At 34.7% G+C, this 21,070-nt stretch overlaps 1 protein-coding gene across 1 annotated transcript in view; it reads left to right on the forward strand.

The window, feature by feature from the left end:
* Window positions 1–21,070, forward strand: part of CDH12 (cadherin 12) — a 231,730-nt gene that overhangs the window by 55,266 nt on the left and 155,394 nt on the right. The window contains exons 2-3 of the mRNA XM_090278898.1: window positions 2,056–2,163; window positions 15,162–15,456. Coding sequence (XP_090135024.1) covers window positions 2,056–2,163; window positions 15,162–15,456 — 403 coding nt within the window. The remainder of the gene's footprint in view (window positions 1–2,055; window positions 2,164–15,161; window positions 15,457–21,070) is intronic.

The raw sequence follows: 21,070 nt of genomic DNA on the forward strand, positions 1-21,070 counted from the left end.
AATTGGCCTCCAAGATCTGACCTCAAACCTGGTGATTTAAACATTCTACATGAGCCACTTGTTGACAGAAAGAACATTATAGTCCCACTACTGCACATAAAATTGGGTCGTATGAAGCAATTTGTTAAAGCTTTGCCAACTGAAGGAGACTGTTTCAAATATCTCATTTTGACATTTCCTAGCCTGATGTTTAAAAAGATGAAATACCTTAATATGTATGTTTGGTAGCAGAACTTAACTACTTGTACACAATTTGACTTACAGTAACAACATATAACCTTTACATGAATAAAATAACTCTAAATAAACAGTATAGTCAGGTAATTTTTCTTTATTTTCCTTTGTATGTACATTTTGTATGATTCTGGGAACAAAGGGAGAGTATCCTGTACCCTAAAAAGTTGACGTGATAGAGAAAAACTACAGTCATTTTTGTATCCAGATGCCAAAAATTAGTCAAAAATAATTATCAAATCTAACTCAACAAAAATTGTATTCCTCATTGTAATTGTTTACTTCAAACCTGCATAATGTATAGTCAACTATTTATGAATAAGATAAATTATATTGCAGCTTTAATATTTTAGGTTTACAACTCTTACTTGTGACTAGGAAAATGAAGAGATTTACAATCCATTTTAAGCATGTAACTACAGTTTCATAAAATTTTATGGTCCACAAAATATAATATGATAAAAAATGTAAAGTACAGAAAATATTCACCATTACTGCCTCTACGTGTCTACAGGTTTTGGGACTTTAAAAAGGTTAAATGAGGGGAATGATCCCCCCCCCTTTTCTCTTTGAAAACCTTCCAAAATAGGTTACACTAAAATGAAAAACAGAGTAAAAGAGATAGTATCTTATTTAGACTAAGTCAGTGCACATGAGTTTGTTTCCAGTCCCTCAACTTCTGAGCTGTGATACAGTGCAGACATAATTTAATATCTCAAGCTTCAGGCTCCTCATTCTCATTGCTAAGGAGGAAAATATTATTAATGATCTCAAAGAAGACAATGTTTATAAAATAATTAGTACATCTATAAATTATTTAAATAAAAAAGATTAGTGTAATTATGAATAATCAAATGATCTCATTTTATTTGAAATATATTGTTCTCTACACACATACTCAAGCCTAATAATAAAGCTTATGTCTATTAATTTTAATCCACGTTATTTTTCCTGTGTTGCTAATGGACCTTGAAATTGATGTGATGCTTTATAAGATCAGCATTGATCTATTCTCAGTCCCTGACAACTTTTGGTGGTACTGACTTTGTCTTCATATAAATTCTGTAACACATTTACATATGAAATCACAATGAAATACATTTATGTAATGTAATTTATCTTATCTGCAACCATTAGAAATTAAGTTTCTTTTACTTTTAAACTTTTAAAATTGTATTGGTACATAAAATTTTGATTTATTGTATATTTTAAAGCTGATTTCATTGCCACGTAGCCCCAAAATAAGAGGAGGTAATTTTACTTGGCTTAATGGAAAGAGCTCTGGGCAAAGAATTGGATAACCCAGTTTCTATTTTGATTTCTGTAATTAACTACCTCTATAATATTGAGAAAATCACTTAGGTTTTCTGATTCTTAATTTCCTCATTTATGAAAAGAAGTAATTTAAACAATGTTCTCCAAGGGACTTTCGAGTCCCAAACGCTTGATTTTATGTCATGACAAAAGCCATTGATTGCATTAAGACCATGGTTTTGTATTTTTTTAAAAATCTCTATCTCCTTCTTAATAATTCAAATTACATTAACAGTATTTTTGGAATCATGCCTCCAAGGTATTTCAGTTTGGCTTAATAGTTGCCTATGATCAACATAATTGGGTGATGGCCAGAGTGGCCATTCTCTCTAGCCTAGGAATTATGCAATGAGCTGGACTGGTCAGTTCAAGAGTCATGGAATAGTTCTGGAACAAGAAAGGCATAGACTAAACTCCTGTTATGCAGATTTTAAAGAAATTTTTGCACATGACCTGATATTTGAGCTGACTGCTCAAATGCTTCGTTATTCTTCTTCCTCTAACCAGCCGAATAAGTTTCAAGCACCATTAGCAGCAAGTGTGTACTCAAAACCAACACATGATATGGCACATTCCCAGAGAAGGCTTCAGGATATATTATTAAATGGATGGCAAGTTTGTTATAGCTTCAAGAATAGAAGGATCATAGAAGCAAAAGCACTCAACATTTTATGAGTCAATAAATAAAGCCTGTTTGAAACTAAAATACAGTGTTATTTGTATGCTCTTTATGTGAGAGGAATGAAAAATTGCATTAAAATAAAATCATGTTCAGCACAGTGTTTCTTCCTCAAAAGGTAGGGGATTGGCTTGGGTAGCAGCTTAACCGTGGGTACTTAAAGGTTCAAACAAAGAATTTCAAATGTCTTCTGTGAATTGTGAAGCATTTCTCAGTGTGTATCTGTGGTTATGAATTGGAGAAGGGGACAGGGAGGAACTGTGAACCCTGACTCTGCTTCGTTCAACATGTATTTTGTCTAATGACGGAGCTGCTAAACTTTCATTTTAGAAAGTCCCACATTTTAACAAAAAAAAAAAAAAATACTTAGAATGGCTGACTTAGAGAAGACTACTGGTCGTCGTCGTATCGTCGGCAGCCGTCCGTCTCGAGAGACGATGGTGTAGCTTCTTAAGAATCTATCTGCACCGCCGAGAATGGTTGTGCAGTCCGACTCGGGAGTGACACGGTATCTGTCTCCTCCCGTGTTGAATCGACATCTTGCGATGACGCTGGAGTGTCCTCTCCAGTGAAGCTGAAGCTACAGAGCCTCGAGAGACGATGGTGTAGCTTCTTAAGAGTCTATCTGCACCGCCAAGAACGGCTGTGCAGTCCGACTCGGGAGTGACACGGTATCTGTCTCCTCCCATGTTGAATCGACATCTTGCGATGATGCTGGAGTGTCCTCTCCAGTGAAGCTGAAGCTACAGAGCCTGGGCAGGGTGATATGGAGGGTCTGCTGTTGCCCATGCAGCAGACCCCCCCTCTCTTCGCAGCTGAAGGGTCCAAGGGAAAGACGGAGTCAATACAGCTTGGCTTCAGGTGCGCCGCAGGAGTTGCCGGTGTTGACTACAATGTCAAACCGCCTTAGGGACTCCGGCTCCGGATTTTCTGTCGGGGTTTACTCCCTTAGCCTTTCCCCTGAAGAGGTATGCCGCAAGGCAGCGGAGGTTTTTTGGAGTCAGAGTTTTCCTTCTCTGATGTGCCCTGACTGGAAGATCAAACCAGCGACACTTAGCTCGCAGGCCGACGCTCAATCCACTGAGCCAAACCAGCCAGGGCTTGAGAAGACTACTAGAGTGTTATAAAATGAATGCATCTATGTATTTGGTTTGAGTTTAATGAACTGTTGTAACTTGGATGGCGGGAGCAGACCTGTGCCACAGCCTAAGTGTCTCACTTCCCCCAACAGTGTACATGATGAAAGTACTGCTCTCCATCCTGGGCTCACCACACACTAGATCATTTACTTACTTTTCCCTTATTCAAAAGTTAAGATTGGGATATATTTCCCTCTGATCTAAAACAAAAAGCGGAGTTGTTTCAAATTGTATGAAGATGAAGTAGTAGCAACAGTAAGATCTGCTGCCCCCTCTTTTTTTTTAAGTGGATTTTGATATCGAATAGATCTGTTAATCTTTAGGGACTCACTGATTGGTTTGTTCCCAAATCTGTAGCACTTGAATACAATCAGCATTTAACAAATGCTTATTGCATGGAAAAAGAAAGTGGATAGTTCTGTTTCCTGGGAACTTAGCAAGGTTTGTTTGTATGACTCACAAAACTCAGTTCGGGCAGATTTTTGGGTTCATTCTATGTGGAAAATTTAGAATGTATCCTGGAATTGACATAATGTCATTGCAACTATTCCTTCTCTCTTTTCCTTATTTCTTTCATCTTAGACTCCCTTTGTGCATAGACTTCATTTTCTTGTATTTTCATGGTGCCTCCATTATATTGTCTAAGTTGCATGTGAAACAGAACCCACGGGCTGTTCAGTTATGAGGGGCTCGATTGCCCTCCACTAAAAATTAAAACTCTCAATACTAGGGTTTGGTGAAAAGGAAAAGAACTGTTTATTTAAAGGATATACAGATTTAGGTTAAAGGCAGATTTCTGCTGTTAAGTCTTACTTTCTTTAAAACACCCACAAATACATAGTTCCGCCTCCCCCTACCAAACCAGGCTAGTTTTAGAACAGAAAGGTCAGAGGTGGTACGTTTCTCTCTAGGGAAATAGAAGTCCGTGGATTTCCCAGACACAGCTCAGCTTTACCGGCAGCTCCCAATCACTCGTGCCTAATTGAGGAGGTTTTGCCTGTGTCAGGGTGTTTTTCAGCTTTTAATCCAGATCCACATGGTTCTCCCCTTCTACCTCCTTGCAAACCACGTGGAGTTCCCCCTTTCTCTTTCAAAACCACATGGTTCTCTCCTGCAAATAGCTGCCGCCTTATGTTTAAATGCCTGACCGCGGCCTGTGATGTAGGCCCCGGAAGCTTTTCATCACTGTTCTATGATCAAAACCCCTCCCATCTCTCTGGGGACCCTGCTCTGTATCACATGGACTCTCTATCTTAGCAGTTAAGCAGAGACTTCTTTGGCTTACTGGAAAGGCAAACACTGACATTGGCCAGACCTGAGATCTCTGCCCGTAGGATGGCCAAAGGGACAAAATGCAGTAATGAACAATATTATTAGAGTCACAGGGTGGATTGTTTCAGGATTACTTACACAAAAGGGAGGAACAGATATGTTTATTGGAAATAGTGGATTTGGGATATTGGTAGGGACACTTAAAGAAGTAAACAAATTAAATAATGTGTCAAAGTTGGGGAACAACGAAGAAATACAAATTGTTACAGATAAGTTTTAAATGATGTAACAATATTAGCTTTCTGTAATTAACTACATGTACTAGTTTTCGGTTGCTGCGTAACAATTTCCCACAAACAGCAACTGAAGAAAACACCCAGGTATTAACTTATGGTTCTGCAGGCGGAAATGCAGAATAGCAGGACAGGGTCTCACAAAACTGAGACCAAAGTGTCAGCAGAGTTGTTTTTCCCTCCTGAGTCCGCGGGACAAATCAGCTTTCAATCTCATTGACACTGTTGGCAGAATTTATTTTCTTGCCATTTTATAACTGATGACCTCTTTCTATTGCCAGCAGTGTTATGGAGACTGTCCTCAACTCCTCAAGGTTACCTCCCCCAATCCCATATCAGTAATTATCAACATGGGAGGTTGTGTTCTAAGCCAGCTGGAGCATGTGCCTGTGACTTCCTCTTTCTATGCCTGGAAAAAGCCTTCTTGCTTGTAAAGGTGGTCTGAAATTAAGTCAGCCCCACCCAACGTAACCATAGAGATAAATCCATAGGCTTCACGATGTTGGAGATTATGAAGAAAGTGTACCCAAGTGGAGAAAAATCTTGGGCAACATTGTAGAATCCTGTCTACCCCACCCCCATATGTCTGAATTCAATTTTAATCGACAATATTTGCTTTGGATTTAATTTTCTATTAAATATGCACAAGTTTTATGACCTACAATATTACAGTGAAGTATAATTGCACCCTCTTTTATCACAGAAATTCTGTCTATAACATGTAATTAGCAACCAATGATGTTGTTTCCCATTTTGAGAGATATATTTTAAAACCTGGCTGGTTTAGCTCAGTGGATTGAGCGTCGGCCTGCGAGCTAAGTGTCGCTGGTTCGATCTTCCAGTCAGGGTACATCAGAGAAGGAAAACTCTGACTCCAAAAAACCTCCGCTGCCTTGCGGCATACCTCTTCAGGGGAAAGGCTAGGGGAGTAAACCCCGACAGAAAATCCGGAGCCGGAGTCCCTAAGGCGGTTTGACGTTGTAGTCAACACCGGCAACTCCTGCGGCGCACCTGAAGCCAAGCTGTATTGACTCCGTCTTTCCCTTGGATCCTTCAGCTGCGAAGAGAGGGGGGGTCTGCTGCATGGGCAACAGCAGGCCCTCCATATCACCCCGCCCAGGCTCTGTAGCTTCAGCTTCACTGGAGAGGACACTCCAGCGTCATCGCAAGATGTCGATTCAACACGGGAGGAGACAGATACCGTGTCACTCCCGAGTCGGACTGCACTGCCATTCTCGGCGGTGCAGATAGACTCTTAGGAAGCTACACCATCGTCTCTCGAGACGGACGGCTGCCGACGACGACGACGATATATGGACAGCTTATGTTTATAAAAAGGAGTGAAAAGAGATCAGTAAAAAACCAATGTTTAATTTTGGAAATAATACTACTATCCACTTTATAATATTTGTATGTTAGCTTTAGTAAAATATGGTGCAAACACACATACACACTCAGTTCCATAGATTCCATGAATTGCTAGGAAAATTTAATAACAAAACAATTAAGAATCTTTTGGAAAAAAGTAAAACATTGAGAGATTTATCTATTATTTAAGGTTTCAATTAATATCACATTAAGCACCTGCTTTTATAATCCAGAAGTTCTTATTAAAAAAAACAACAACAACAAAAACTTTGACCTCTATAAATGCAATCAATTTATTTTGCTCAAGCATCCAATAATATGTTTGCTAAAAGCAGTCAAAACTGATGTTTCAGCATCTGTGAGAGATGTTTTCATTTTTGTTTTTGTATTCATTTATATATTTGAAGTCAAAGTGGAGCTATATATTTTTGGGGATTTCTTCAGATTCTTATTAGCCTTAGTGGGAAATAAATGAACCCTGAGAATGATTTCTTCTTTATTGTGTCTATAATGAGAGATTTAAAAATAAATCTGGCTAACCTACACCCAGAAACAAGGTTCAACTTACTGAATTTTTAATTTCTTACACAGAAGTTACTGTTTCCGTTTCTTATTAACACATTGAAATGTAGCATTAAGATTATTCATGTCCTTACTTTTGGGCAAAAACTGAGTATTTAATTCATAAATACTATGCAAATAAGATAATACTTATGTGTATAAGACTGAGAAATATGAATACTTAACAGTAAATTTGACATAAAATAGCTTAACTCATTATATGAAAAAGAAAGAAACTTAGATTTATTTTCCCTGCATTTGTGATATTATACTTTCAAAATCCTTTTAAAGTAATTAGTGTAAAGTGAGGAAAGGAAATAAAAGACTTCAATTAGGTGGCTTTGTGATTAAAACATAAAGCAATCCCTACAGTAATGCATGCTACAGAAAATGGGTCACCTTCAAACCACCCTTGAAAATAAGCAGATAATGCCATTTCAGATTGCATTCTTAAAAGCATTGCTTTACAGTGTATATATCTATTTAGCTTTTTATTCAGTTTGAAAAATGTGTATATATGAGCACATGAAAACACAAATACTCTTTTATTCTCTTTTTTTCCCTCACATATAATATGTATACACACACCCCTTAATATCCTCATACACGTGTCCGTGTTTACTTGTATGGTCATTAGTTAATTGTGAGAGAGAAAGTATACATATTGATGACTATTCTCTAACTAAGTGGATTTTGTATGTTTCAAAGCCAATCATGGTATAAATAATATGCAGAAACTTAGGAAAAAACTCAGTTTTAATTTAAGTTTTTTATATAAAAGTATATTCTCTTCAACTTAAATATTGTTCACATTTTTCTAATTGACTATTAATTGTTCCAAATATATAATTGACATCTTGTATATTATTGGAATATTTCTTTTTTTATTTTATTTTATTTTTTGGTTTTTCAATTACAGTTGTCCCATTTTTCCCCATTGCTCCCCCCACCCAGCCCATCCCTTCTCCCACAATCATATCCCTCCCCGTTGTCCCTATCCATGAGTCATTTATACACATTCCTTGACTAAACCCTTTCCTTACTTATCCCTCTTTCTCTTCCTCTCCCTCCCCCCATATTGACTGTCATTCTGCTCCTTGTCCTACTTAGTTCATTTGTTTATGTTGTTCTATTGGAATATTTCTAATTGCCAATATATCACTTTGTATTTTAAATAAAACATAACATTTTAAATACATAATGTATGCTTATTAAATTTTTAAATAAAAAAGTGTGAACTGAGAAGCACAAAACTACAAAAAAACTGTCTTGAATTAATATTTTTGTTGTGATGATCCATATTGCTCCCAACTAGTCTCCTGTCTCTTTAAGATCATGGACTAAGTTATGTTCTCTATTCTGGTGTCTCCTGGAATTGATAATTGCTAGTCCAAAGCACTTTTGAATTAATCTATTTCTATTAATGCACCAAAATAATACAACCTGGTTTTGCTCAAACTGATGTCATAAAACCAGTTCTGAGTAGTTTGCATCAGTGATTAATCTAATTCTCTCTAACCAAAGATTCAATGATTTTTTTTTCTTTTGGTTTCAAGAGAGTTTCAGTTTTGAAAGTTAAGAAATATGACATTATATTAATCAAATATAAACCAGATGGCAAAAGGCAAATACCATATGATCTCACCTATAAGTGGAACCTAATGAATAAAACAAATGTACAAAATAGAACAAGACACATGGAAATAAGGAACAAATTGACAGCGGCCAGAGAGGAGGGGAGAGGGGGATAATGATAATGAAAAAAAGAAGGGGAAGGGTCTAATTGAGGATCAAGTATAAAGAATCCATGGATATGGACAACAGGGTGAAGGTTGACTGTGGGATGGAGGGGCAGGGCGGGGAAGAGCAATTGGGACAACTGTACTTGACCAACAATTAAATTTAAAAAATCTGATTTGGTTTAAGTACAAGTTCCAAAGATACATGAGTTAGACAACCTGATTTGAATCTCAGCTTTGTATATTTCTATTTGTGCATCTTCAGGTAAACTTGATTCTCTGTGCCTTAATTTCTGTAGCTGCAAAATAAAGGTAAGAGTAGGGTTGTACTTACAGGGTTGTTCTAAACATTAAAGTGGTTTTAGACTTAAAAGCCATTGGAAAATTGTCTCGCAAGTAGTAAAAGTTTGATAGAATTTTCTGTCATTATTTTGGATCCAATTAGCTTTCTTGTGCCTATGAATATAAATTAATATAAATGAAAACAAATCGTGTTGTAGTGGATTCATTTGAATGTAAATGGAGAAGAATGAAGGAAAATAGACGCTATGAAGTTAAATATTTTACAATGTCCTCCAAATTTTATGAATACCTATTAGAATCCACATTTTACATATGAGGATTCTGACATCCAAATAAATCTAGTAACTTATACACTAACAACTAGGTAAGAAGTAAGGGATTTGGAATTTTAACCCCAAATGTCTGATGCTCATGATCACGGATTTTAGATCAGTCTATGTTTTACATTAGAGTTAAGACTTGAATCTCAGTGCTTTATTAACAGAGTTATTAAATGCATATGCAATGAGGTTAGGGTAACACCATATAGTTTTTGAAATTTAAGTTTTACATTTGGAACTACTAGAATTTAATTTAAAATATTTATTTGATCAGATTTATTATGCTAATATATTACTTATTAGTTTGATAACTACATAAAGCATAAAGAATTTATTGCACAGTGAATGGTATTAAGGGCTAATGATAAAAGTAATAATGTGGAGAAGTAGTAACTAGTAATAACAAATTAACAAAAATATATATTTATTACAATGCATTATTATTATTAATGACCCATGATTTTTGGCATTTATCTTTAATCTAGAATAAAACATATCTACTCAGTTCTGAAAAAATAAGCACACTTGACATTATACATAAAATTAACTTTTATTCCAAATAGAGAATTCCATCACTAACAGTTAGATCAAAGTAGTTTATTGTCTGGAAATGTTTTGTTATCTAAAACATGGCTCAGAGGAAAATGTTCTATGGTTTTGGAAATGCAGTAAAAAAAAAAAAAATTATTTTAACCTTCTGCTCCATATTTTTTCTTCCAAATCCAGGCACCATGCCAATGACCTCTCAAACTTTTGCAGAAATACCTATTAATATATTGTGGCACTCTCAAATGATATAAGGTAATCTGGGTGAGCTAAAGTTGTAAAATGCGACAATCTGGAAAACTAGTTAGGATGACCCTCACGTATAACCACACATGCAATATTTGAGGACAAAAAAGAAAGATCAAAGAGAATATCAGGTGAATAATATATTTTTTCTATAGCAGTGTTAAATAACAAAAAAAATAACTGCATAAATTGTAAGACTGAATGAATTCTATTCAATGATTCATGGATTAGGCCAGTGTAGCAAATAAAAATGAATTTTGTGGCACTGTAGAAAATAAAAGGTTTTTAACAACGGAAAGGGAGTAGTAAAAAGAATTTATATTAGCAAAGCACTAATTGTTTCAGGCAAGGTCACCATCCTAAGGGAAAAGGAGGGGCCTATCGAGTAGATTATCTCTTTAGTGCTGACCAGGTAATTCCTGCTTGACTGGTTAGAGGTTACATTCCTGAGAGAGGTTGAGACTGCAATTAGGTTTGGTATTGACTTGGTTCAGTGGTGTGAGGCTTAGCAGAAGTGACTCCGTTTTGGGCCTGTTGTGTCTTTTTAACAACATACATATAATGTATCCTAAGACATTAGCTTCTGTTGCTCCCATGCATTGCAAATAGCCTTTGTTCTTTGTTCTTCCTTGACACACCTCTGGGGAAATGTGGGCTTTTTTGAAATGGATTTCTACTTTCTTAAATAGAAGTTGAAATATTTTCAGATGACAAATAGCTTTGGGTCTGTAATCCAGGCAAGGGAGTTCTCAGCTTCCATTGGGCTGTTGAAGGGAATTCCCAACCTTGTAATGCAGTATTCTTCTTGCTCAAGTGGAAACAATCAAGCTAGGAAGAAAAAAATGAGTCCCTTTTGGGTGCCGAATGGAATAGATGTAAAATATTCTTGAACATTCAGTGGCTTCAAAGAGAGAGAAACTTTGCATTATACCATTACTCAGATAGAGTTATAAATCATCTTTGGGTCTGGTCTTCTTTTGTCAATAAACAATGCACTAAAAAAAAAAAAATCTAATGTTTTTGTAGTTAATACAATGGCCACTGTGATGTTCCTGGAACAGAATAGGCATTAACAGGAAACTAAGCAACTATAAGAAAGAAAACAGTAAGTATTTTTTTTAAGTTCACCAAGGAGAATCTAGCAAAAGTCATTTGTTTTCTACATAATAAAATTATTTCAGCCAAGGAAACTCACATAAAATTGTCTTACACTCATTTTTGCAAGTTTATCTCAACACGCTGTATGTAAATAAAACAATTTCTCCTTTCAACAAACTCCATTCACTCCCCATGCCTAGTAACCATCTCCTATCCTGGCAAAGAGCAAATGAAAATAAAATCACTGCCAGACATAGTAACATAAAACCATTTTCTATTCTTACGTGCGCTCTCCAACCCAAGGAAAAGAAGAATAAATTCTTTCTTTTGTGCAGCAGTTCCTGAAATATAATCAGAGTGATGCTAGTAAATACTTAACTTTAGATTAGCTTACGCAAACTTTTAAGCACTAAAATTCGGTTTCACTTCCATGCAGCTAGGCCTTAGTATCTTCTTTAAGTCTCTTTTGGCATCTCTTTTTCACGCTCCATCTGAAATGACTTGGAGAACATCAGAAAATAACAGCACCGCTTCCACAAAGCAACTGCCTGAATGTTGCACGTTTCTACATCGATCATTTATGGAACTCTGTTTCTAGGATGATTTTTATTTTAAATGTCAATACCAAAAGATGATTTTATTGGAGTTGGCTGTGTCAATCAGTAAATACAGTCAACACCTACTCAGAAACAGCATTTTCATAATTATTGAAATAAAATAAAAAAAACCATGGTTTGCTGTTGTTTTTAAATGGCTATAAATGAATTGTTAGCTTGCTGGATCTGTAGCTTAAAGCCCTGGTATACAATGGCATCATGTGATTTTTTTAGTTAACACAACCCAAAGACTAACAAAAGCACAAGAATCCTCCTTCTGTACCCCTCCCTTCTGTATGCAAATGAGCTAAGGAGTAGCTTTGCAATCAATGTAAGCTAAACCTGAATTAAATTTCTTTGCTAAAAGATTTTTTTTTTAATTTCATCTATAAAGATCAATTGCTGGAATCATTCAAGATTTAAAAAATTTGATAGTGATTGTCATAATTTTAATCTTGAAAATTACCCTTTTATTTTAAGAAACCACAGAACACACACACATTCATTACATTGTTTATAAAAAGAATAAGCAAAACACACTGACCTCATTAAGTGAATATAATACAGATTTTAAAAAATAATTTTGAACAATTTCAAATGACACTGAAAAATTATTATACTATATTATTATTGAAAGTATTGACTCATAATTTTTCAATATTATGTATATATGTATTTATAATCAGAAAATTATATATAAATATAAGAAAATATATGAATATGTTTATATATGTGTACCATTTCAGATGTGTATATTCTTATTTATATTTACTTATATATAAACACATATAACTAAAAGAATATAAAAATGATCAAATAAGCTATCTATAAGTAAGAGACTGATGGGAATTTTCATTTTATAATATTCTCTATTCAAATTATTTTATATATGATGTGAAGAAAATTCTACAATATCCAACATCAGACAAACATAATTTATTTAATATTAAAATTGATTGTGGAAAACATCTCTAGTTTAGGGTAGTAAACCCATCTGCTTGACTTAACACTGAATAACTAATTTTGAACATTGCTTGTCAATGCAGTTTATTCTATGTTTTAAACTGCATGAGCTACTATAAAATTCTAATCCTCTGATAAGTTTTACATTAATCAAGTTTATTTTCAGTTCAAATTTTAATGTATTTTCTTCATATATTTCTTTGACACTTTCATCTTTATACAACTCAGATTTAACTTGGAAAGGGTAGAAAAGGAAGAAGTAACAACAACTGAATTTAATTTAAATTTTGGATAGAGCTGAAAACATTTGCTTTTTTATTATGCTAGCTTGAAAAGAAAACTGTTTTGATTTTAGCTAAATGAAGATTTTTTTTTTTTTAACTACTTGGATCACATTGTAAAAACCTGTTTAGAATTTTCACTCAGATTCTACAATATTACCATATATTTTTTTGGAGCCATTGGCAAGTAGATCAAGTTTATAAAGTCATTGTTTTTGCATTGAGCTTTTGCCTGCCTCATATCTTTAGGTAAATTTAAAAGCAAGAGGAATACCAGTGCATCCAACAGCTTTAGTAATATGGTTTAAATTTATAACTTGAAGCTCCATAGTTCAAAGAAGATTTATCTACAGTTTGATTTTATTCTTGAAACTTCCTTGGGTGGGGGGGGACTTCATCCTAATATTCAAAGCATTTTTTCAGACATGAGTAAAATACACAGAAACTTTTAAAGAAAAATCAAAATCTAACGCCCCATTATTGTTTTTTTCATTCTCTTAATTATGTAACTTAACCAGGTATAAATCATTTGCTTATACTCATATACAAATATACATTCAGGGCAAATTTTGAAATCAATACAAATTTACAAAATGAATCAATGTATTTTAATAACACTAATTTGAAAGATGATATCATATTGAATCTAAACCAGAATGTGAAATTTAAGAGCAAAGATGTAACTACAATTGAGTTTATTTTTATATTAATAATGCTAATACCAGGCCGTCCTTTGGCAAAAGTATATTTATATAACTTAAAATATTTTCAAAGCTGTTTTTTTTTTGTGTGTGTGTGTGTGTGTGTGTTGAAACATAAAGAAAAACAAAATTTGTTCATTAACCAAAATTTTGCAAGAGAGCTGTGGTAGTCTGCAGATTTTAAAGCACAGCACAAATGGCTATGGATACTTTAAAAGTTTAACACTTTTTCTTTGACTGATCTGTTGACTGAAATGAAATTTTAAATATAAAGGCTTGGGCATTGAAATCAGATGCTGTACCCAAATGAATGAGAATGGTTTAAAACATTTTAGATCAGCATCTGAATGAAAAATAATAGTTTATTTATATGAATACTACATATTTAAAAAATTTTTATATTAACTATGCAGGTATAAAAACATTTATGAGTATACGTATTATTAAAGAATTACATATCACATATTATTTATATAAGTTAATAAATATAACATACTTATTAATTTTGAATAATTTATAGATTTCTAAGAATAGATTTATAAATGGATTCCCATTTGAACACCGCTGACTTATAGTATCACAATGATAAGCTCTCTTCTTTTTGTTCCTCTGCCCTATGCTATTTATGTATAGCCTATTTCATGTTATGATAGTGAATTATATATATATTTCTTGAATTTCAGAAGAAATTAGCAGACGTTTAAAAGTTTTCTTCAAGTTTTCAAATATATAGAGTGACTTAGAACAAGCCATTTGTCTGTGAATATGCAAGGATAACCGGCAATCCTACCCATCATTTGGATAGTAATACTGTTTTGAATAACTCACGGAAAGTCAGCCTGTCAAAATGAGATAACTGTATTATGTGTAACAAAGCTGTCCCGCTCTGCCAAAACGCTGTTCTCCTCCCAAATGAAAAAAACCAACGTGCTTTGGGTACCTTCACTTTATTTCCCACTAAATTTAGGGCCTGATTTCTACCTTCAATATATTTGGAAGGCTTAAGATTTGGCATTTATAAGAAAATTTCTTATAATTACAATTATTTAAAATGAAACAATAAGTACACTTAATGTTTGTGCATTTTAAATAAAAATATATCCCCAAAAGCCTATTAAAGAAGTAAACCAGTGAAAATGCTCAAAATAGTTGTATTTATGCATGCTGATGTATTTAGGGGCTTTACTTCTGATCTCTGCAATGTATTAAGAAGTAAGATTACAGAAGGCTAAAATGATGGATAGATATGTGATTTATCTATGTAAAAAGTCAAGTAGACTAAAAGGTGAATGATTTTTTTAGGATATACAGGTGTTCGTCATGTATTTTTCAAACTTTGTGTGTGTGTTTAAACTGTTTATTAAAAACAAACATTTAAAAGACATTATTTTGTTTAACTTTTCTGATTAAAAAAATCGAACCACAAGTAAAGTTTTTTAACCTAGAACCATGCCTTTAGCAGCCTCATTCATTCTCTCTCTGTCTCTCTCTCCGTTCCCCCTCCAAAGCTCCATTCTGACTTAGATAAGGGTGAGGGCACTGTCAAGTACACCCTCTCAGGAGATGGCGCTGGCAGCGTCTTTACCATTGATGAAACTACAGGGGACATCCACGCAATAAGGAGCCTGGACAGAGAAGAAAAACCTTTCTACACGCTTCGTGCTCAGGCTGTGGACATAGAAACCAGGAAGCCCCTGGAGCCTGAATCCGAATTCATCATCAAAGTTCAGGATATCAATGATAACGAGCCCAAGTTTTTGGATGGACCGTATGTTGCCAGTGTCCCAGAAATGTCTCCTGTGGGTGAGTAGACAAACCAAAATTCTGTCAGCTGCTATCAGGTCTTTTCATATTTATTTCCTGCTGGTCGATATAAACATCTTATTTGTAACCCAGAAGATCATTCTTTTACCATAGAGGATACAATTATTTTCATTTAGCTTTTCCTAATTCTATTTAATATTTCTTGCTGCATTCTAAATACACAAATAGCTACATAAACATCTAGGATATATACTATTCTTTGCATTTTTCCAATCATTGCATTTCCCTGAAATCATAGAATTCTTTTATACTTTAAGTGTAAAACTCACTTTGGAATGAAATTGATTGTCATTACAATTCCAAATACCTATGTAGCTGGAGGTCACCACCACACTTACCAAATGCCAGACAGTAATTCTTGGCTGAAAGTAACTTTTCCAAAGCATGTATCTATCACATCTGAGAGTGAAGGTGGTCTAGAAAGGGCTGTGTTGCCTTTGTGCCTATAGGCCACCTACATTTCAATAATGACCTAAGTGTACACAGTCCTGTAATTAGTATTTTAATGTCGATGAGTTAAGGATTCCATCTTTAATGACAACTTTACATTATGGTGTTTATTCCTCCGTCACTATTGTCAATCCCACAGTTTTTTTTTTTTGTTGTTGTTTGTTTGTTTGTTTTTCCAAAGTGCATTTTAGTTTCTAGCACACCTGCAAGGTAAAGCTACTCATCATTTCCAGGTAACAATGTGAAACTCTTATGTGAGCGGTTGCTAATATCTCCGAAGTCTGACAGTCCTCAGGGGTGGGGGTGGGGGGGTATCTGTAGCCCTTATCATCATTGGAGACCCACAGGAGGTTTGCACAGACTACCCTGAGGGCAGAAGCAAGTTACTGGCTATAGAAGTTGTCACATAGATTTACCATAAATGCACTTGAAATTGTGTCTGTGACCTCATCAGGCATTCAAAGACCATTTTCTCTCCTTGACCTGAGAAATCTGCTCAGAGAAGTTCGCCTGAATTTAAAATTTTTGTGTACATACTCAAGGCTGTATGTTACCTTGTTTCTGCTGTATTTTTGAGCTGCCTCTTTTATACGATGCTCTGGTTGCTAGAGATTAAGAAATACAATTGGAGGAGGTCTTATTAGAAAAGCAGACTCTGAAAATAGAGAACTGTGATTTTTAAAAATTGTGCTTTGCTTTTACAGGGAGAGAAAAATGAAGGTAATCGTTTGAGAAACAGTATGGCTTTTAAGAAGACAATGTTCTTTAGTAATAAATGGTTTAACCTGGTGCTGACTTCATGAAAATTGGAGATATTTTCATGAATTCATGATCCTCAATGACACTTTATTACTGAAACAGCATCCTGAAAGCAAACATATACACCTCTCTGCACTATTAGAACATTCTCTTACAATATAAACAATTAAGTCTTCTGTGGTGCCAGTTAGGATAAAGGATAGCTGCTGAGTTTGAGCCCTTAAATAAGGAGCTCACAGCTAGTTCCTGAAGAGAGAAATAAATCTGGAAAGTCAGGCAAGTGGTAGGTAAGTAAGAGAACAAAATAGCTTTCATATACTTATGTGGTGGAGACATAGTTTGCTTTGCCGCCTGCCACGAAGTATCAGAAAGAGCTACGGTAGAATATACTGCATTTACACAATAAAATATTTTTAGATAACTACTGAAAATTATAAACACCACATACAGGTAAAATATTAGAAATTGAATATCTGCCAAGCACTAATTTTGCAATCCTCCACAATCCTGCCTATGCACATATAACCAAAAAAGACAGGAGACCCCGTTAGATTTGCAGTACGTGTTGTTTTTGCTTTTATGTGGCCAACCAAAAGGTAACCAAAATCTAACAAAATGAAGTTGCATCCAGACATTGTACTGATTTTTCTAGAGGTCTTGAACTCCATTCCCAAACGCACCCTTCTTACCATAGAGACATGCTTCGCTGCTCTAAGCCATTTTGTCCAATAATTATTTTTTCTCTATTTTCTTTCTTCATCCCCCATCTAGACAACTCCTGACTCTGTATCATTTTCCTTAGAATTTCAAAATAATTTTTGGTCTAGACCCTATGAAGCTCATGATGGCATATTGGGCAGTATATCTATTGTTTCAGCAAATCCCACTGCCAGTTTTATACATATATATATATATCTGTGTTTGAGATATTCTCTAGGAAACCACTGTTCTTTCTCAGTAACTGAGAATGTTGCTATTTCATTTCCAGTAAAAGACAAGAATCAAGCAGTGTAAAATACGTGTTGTAAAATAGCTTATTTATACTATAGGATACCGGAAAATCGAAATAAAGTTCATTATGCAAATGTCTATTTAGCAATAATTGAGTGTACATCTAAAAGTCCTATGAACAATTAAACCTGGAATGAATATTAAATAAAGTGAAAATTATAAAGAACATAAATGTACAAAGCAGGGATGGTAGTAAGCAGGGTAGGTAAAGATTTCAGAGGAGAATCAATAGTTAAGACATCTAAGACTGTGGAATATATTTAGTTCCTGAAAGTTGAAGAAAATTTTAGTGAATCTATGAATTGTTTAAGAGAAAGGTCACTTTGTTACTAACTTGTGAGACATTCAATATTCCATAGAAGTAATATTCATAGGTAAAGTGCTTTTACTCCAACCTGAGGAAATTACTTAATGATCCAGATTCCCCAACTCAGGGGTACTCCTTGGAGACAAATTTGGTCATTATGAATGTGGTCTTAATTCTTTAAGATCACTAGAGTAACAATGAATTACAGTAATGTGCCCTCTTCCATGTCTGGTAATTATGCATCCGTAGGGTATGCAGTTTAAGTTCCTTTTCCTGGCGTGCTGGGAGGTTTAACGTCTTCAAATACATATTCATACTTGTATTGTCTTCCTCCGTCTAGGCTAAGTCATTTCGAGGCAGCTGATTGAGTTATTGGTAACCAGGTCTCTATGACACATTTAATAGATATTATTTCTGGATCATAATTTATGTGGAAACCTACCACTTTCTGAACAATAGTTAGGGGCCAGATGATCTAATTAGATATTTCCATTTCCTATTTTATTTAATCATTACAGTATGTCCATGCACTGCTGTTTACTGTTTGATCATTATTTTTATATAAAAACACCTATGTATCACAAAGTAGGAATGACTCTCAGGCTCTTTAGATAAAATTAATTGCAATTAATTATACATTTACTTTAGGGTTAGTGATTTCTAAAATATCTTTGGGGAGCTTAAATTTAGTTTTCATCTCAGGTAAGCTGTTTCTTTGGAATGAGTATTGTGTTATATTATATTATATTATTAATTGTATTATATTAATTTGAGAATGAAGGTCCCCAGTTAAAACAAAATCTGAGGAATAGATATATCTTATCCAATAATGTTAAGAAATAGGTCGATTACACTTAGGTTTAAAAATAGCTATTAAAATATTCTCTTTGTTTTCTTAATCTGAATTTTATTTTCTTTGACATGAAGTTTGGGGATAAATTTAAGATGAAAATTTTGGTAGATTTTTTAGTAGATTGTTAAAAAGAGAATATTTTCTATATAGTCATATTTAAATAACCCAGTTCTGGGGTGGAAATAGGAAGGTTGTGACTACACTTAATATTAATTTATTCTATCATTATTATAATGTATAAATATATATAAATATCCACATTTTCTTGCTTTTACAAAAGTGCCATGGGTAGACAAACCAAGAAATGATAAAGCAGATTTAAAGCAGATTTATTACCTTATCCCATGAGCCAGCCATGACCGCAGAGAGCAGCTCAAGTAGTATAGTAGTAACAGGTGAACTCTCTCTGGTTTTTCTGTGTCCCATAAACAGAGTCTTTGCCAGGAAGTTAAAGACAAAATATTGACTGTTTTCTATAAACAAAGATATTCTCTTTGTAAGATCAAAATATAATGCTTAAAGTCAGGAAATTAACTTTAATGCATCATTGCAATCTAATCCTTAAACTCCATTCTGGTTTCATCAAATGCCTCAACAATGTCTTATAAAACAAAATGTTCACGTTCAAAATTACATATTGCATTTAAATGCCATGTCTCTTTAGTTTCCTTCTGTCTAGAAAAGTTCTTCACTTTTTTTTTTTTTAACTTCTGTGACTCTTAACAGTTTTGAAGACTTCTGTTTTTTTTTTTTTTTTTTAATAAAGTAAGACTCATATTGGGTTTTTCTGATGTTTCCTCCTATATTAATTTAGCATATTCATCTTTGTTAGGTACATCACAGAGGTGATGCTGTATTCTTTCTGTGTCCTATCAAGTGAAACATAATTTCTATTTGCCCCATTACACATGATGTTTATTTTTATTACCTCATAAAGGTTTTGTATTAGTTATCTATGGCTGCAGAAAAAAGTAACCCAAAACTTAGCAGTGTAAATCAACATGCATTAATTTCTCACAGGAGAATGGATATTCAAGAGTGGCTTAGCAAGGCACCTCTGGTGCAAGGTCTCTCAAGAGGTTGCAGCCAAGTTACTGACTGAGGCTACTGTATGATCTAATTGCTTAATTGTGAGGATATAGGAATTTTCTTCCATGTATTCCAATGCAACATGGACCTCACTATGGGATGACATTAAACATGGCTTCCCTCGGGGGTATCTGTCTAAAAGAGAGAGAAAACATTTCTGATCAAAACCACAAATTATTTATAGCCTAACCTTGAAAGTGAGGTCCCATTTCTTCTGCTCTATTTTAATTGTTAGTAGTAAGTCCAGCCCAAATTCAGGGAATAAGATTATACAAAACCATGAATACAAGGAATCTGGGATCATTGAGGACCCTCTTATAGTCTGTCTGCCACACTCCACCATTGCTGTAGTACTTTGTGGTCGAGGGCGCGGAAGCAATTCCAGCAGACAGAATGTGGCACCATCTGAGGGCTGCTGCATGTTCAGGCAGGATCAGCACTGAGCAGTGCAAGCACCCTCCTTTTATTGGATTTTGCAGATATGCTAATCAACAGGGAGAGTCCAGGAGTGAGCTCACAGGCACATCCCAGGAATGATTACAATGTACTTGAAACTTACAACAGAGGAAGCTTAAAGGATTAACTGAAGAGAACGCTTCCTGATAAACAAGTCTATATATCCTCTATAAATTCAAAAACAGAAATCCAATCACTTATTCTTTTAAGGCTACGGAACAGATGCACTGTTCCTTAAACACTAACAGAAAACCATCAAGGTTAAACACCATTTGTGCTTATTTTTGTTTGATTTCTTTATCAACACCAGGAAAGATGGAGTACTCAGCAAGATTCTTTTTAAGTCACAGTATGCCCTTAACATCCTGAGGCCTGAGCAGTCAGAGACTGTCAGCACCAGCGAGTCCAGCTCGCTGCTCGGATCATTAAACACCTGGACCGAGAGGCATGTAAACATACCTCAAATCAGAAGTCTTGATTTCCAGCATCACACCATCTTCCCACGATTATTCATGTTGTTCTGTCATGCAAAATACACTTGGCCCCCTTCTAGGATGCCCACATTTTTGTCATACTATTGCACAAGTTCAAAGTTCAGACACTCATCTAAATGAGGGTACAATTGAGACATCTTGGATTTACTTCCTCTTATTCCGTAGACCTGTGAT

The sequence above is a fragment of the Furipterus horrens genome, unplaced genomic scaffold (genome assembly GCF_987537825.1).
Source record: "Furipterus horrens unplaced genomic scaffold, mFurHor1.1.pri manual_scaffold_5, whole genome shotgun sequence".
Classification (NCBI taxonomy): Eukaryota; Metazoa; Chordata; class Mammalia; order Chiroptera; family Furipteridae; genus Furipterus; species Furipterus horrens.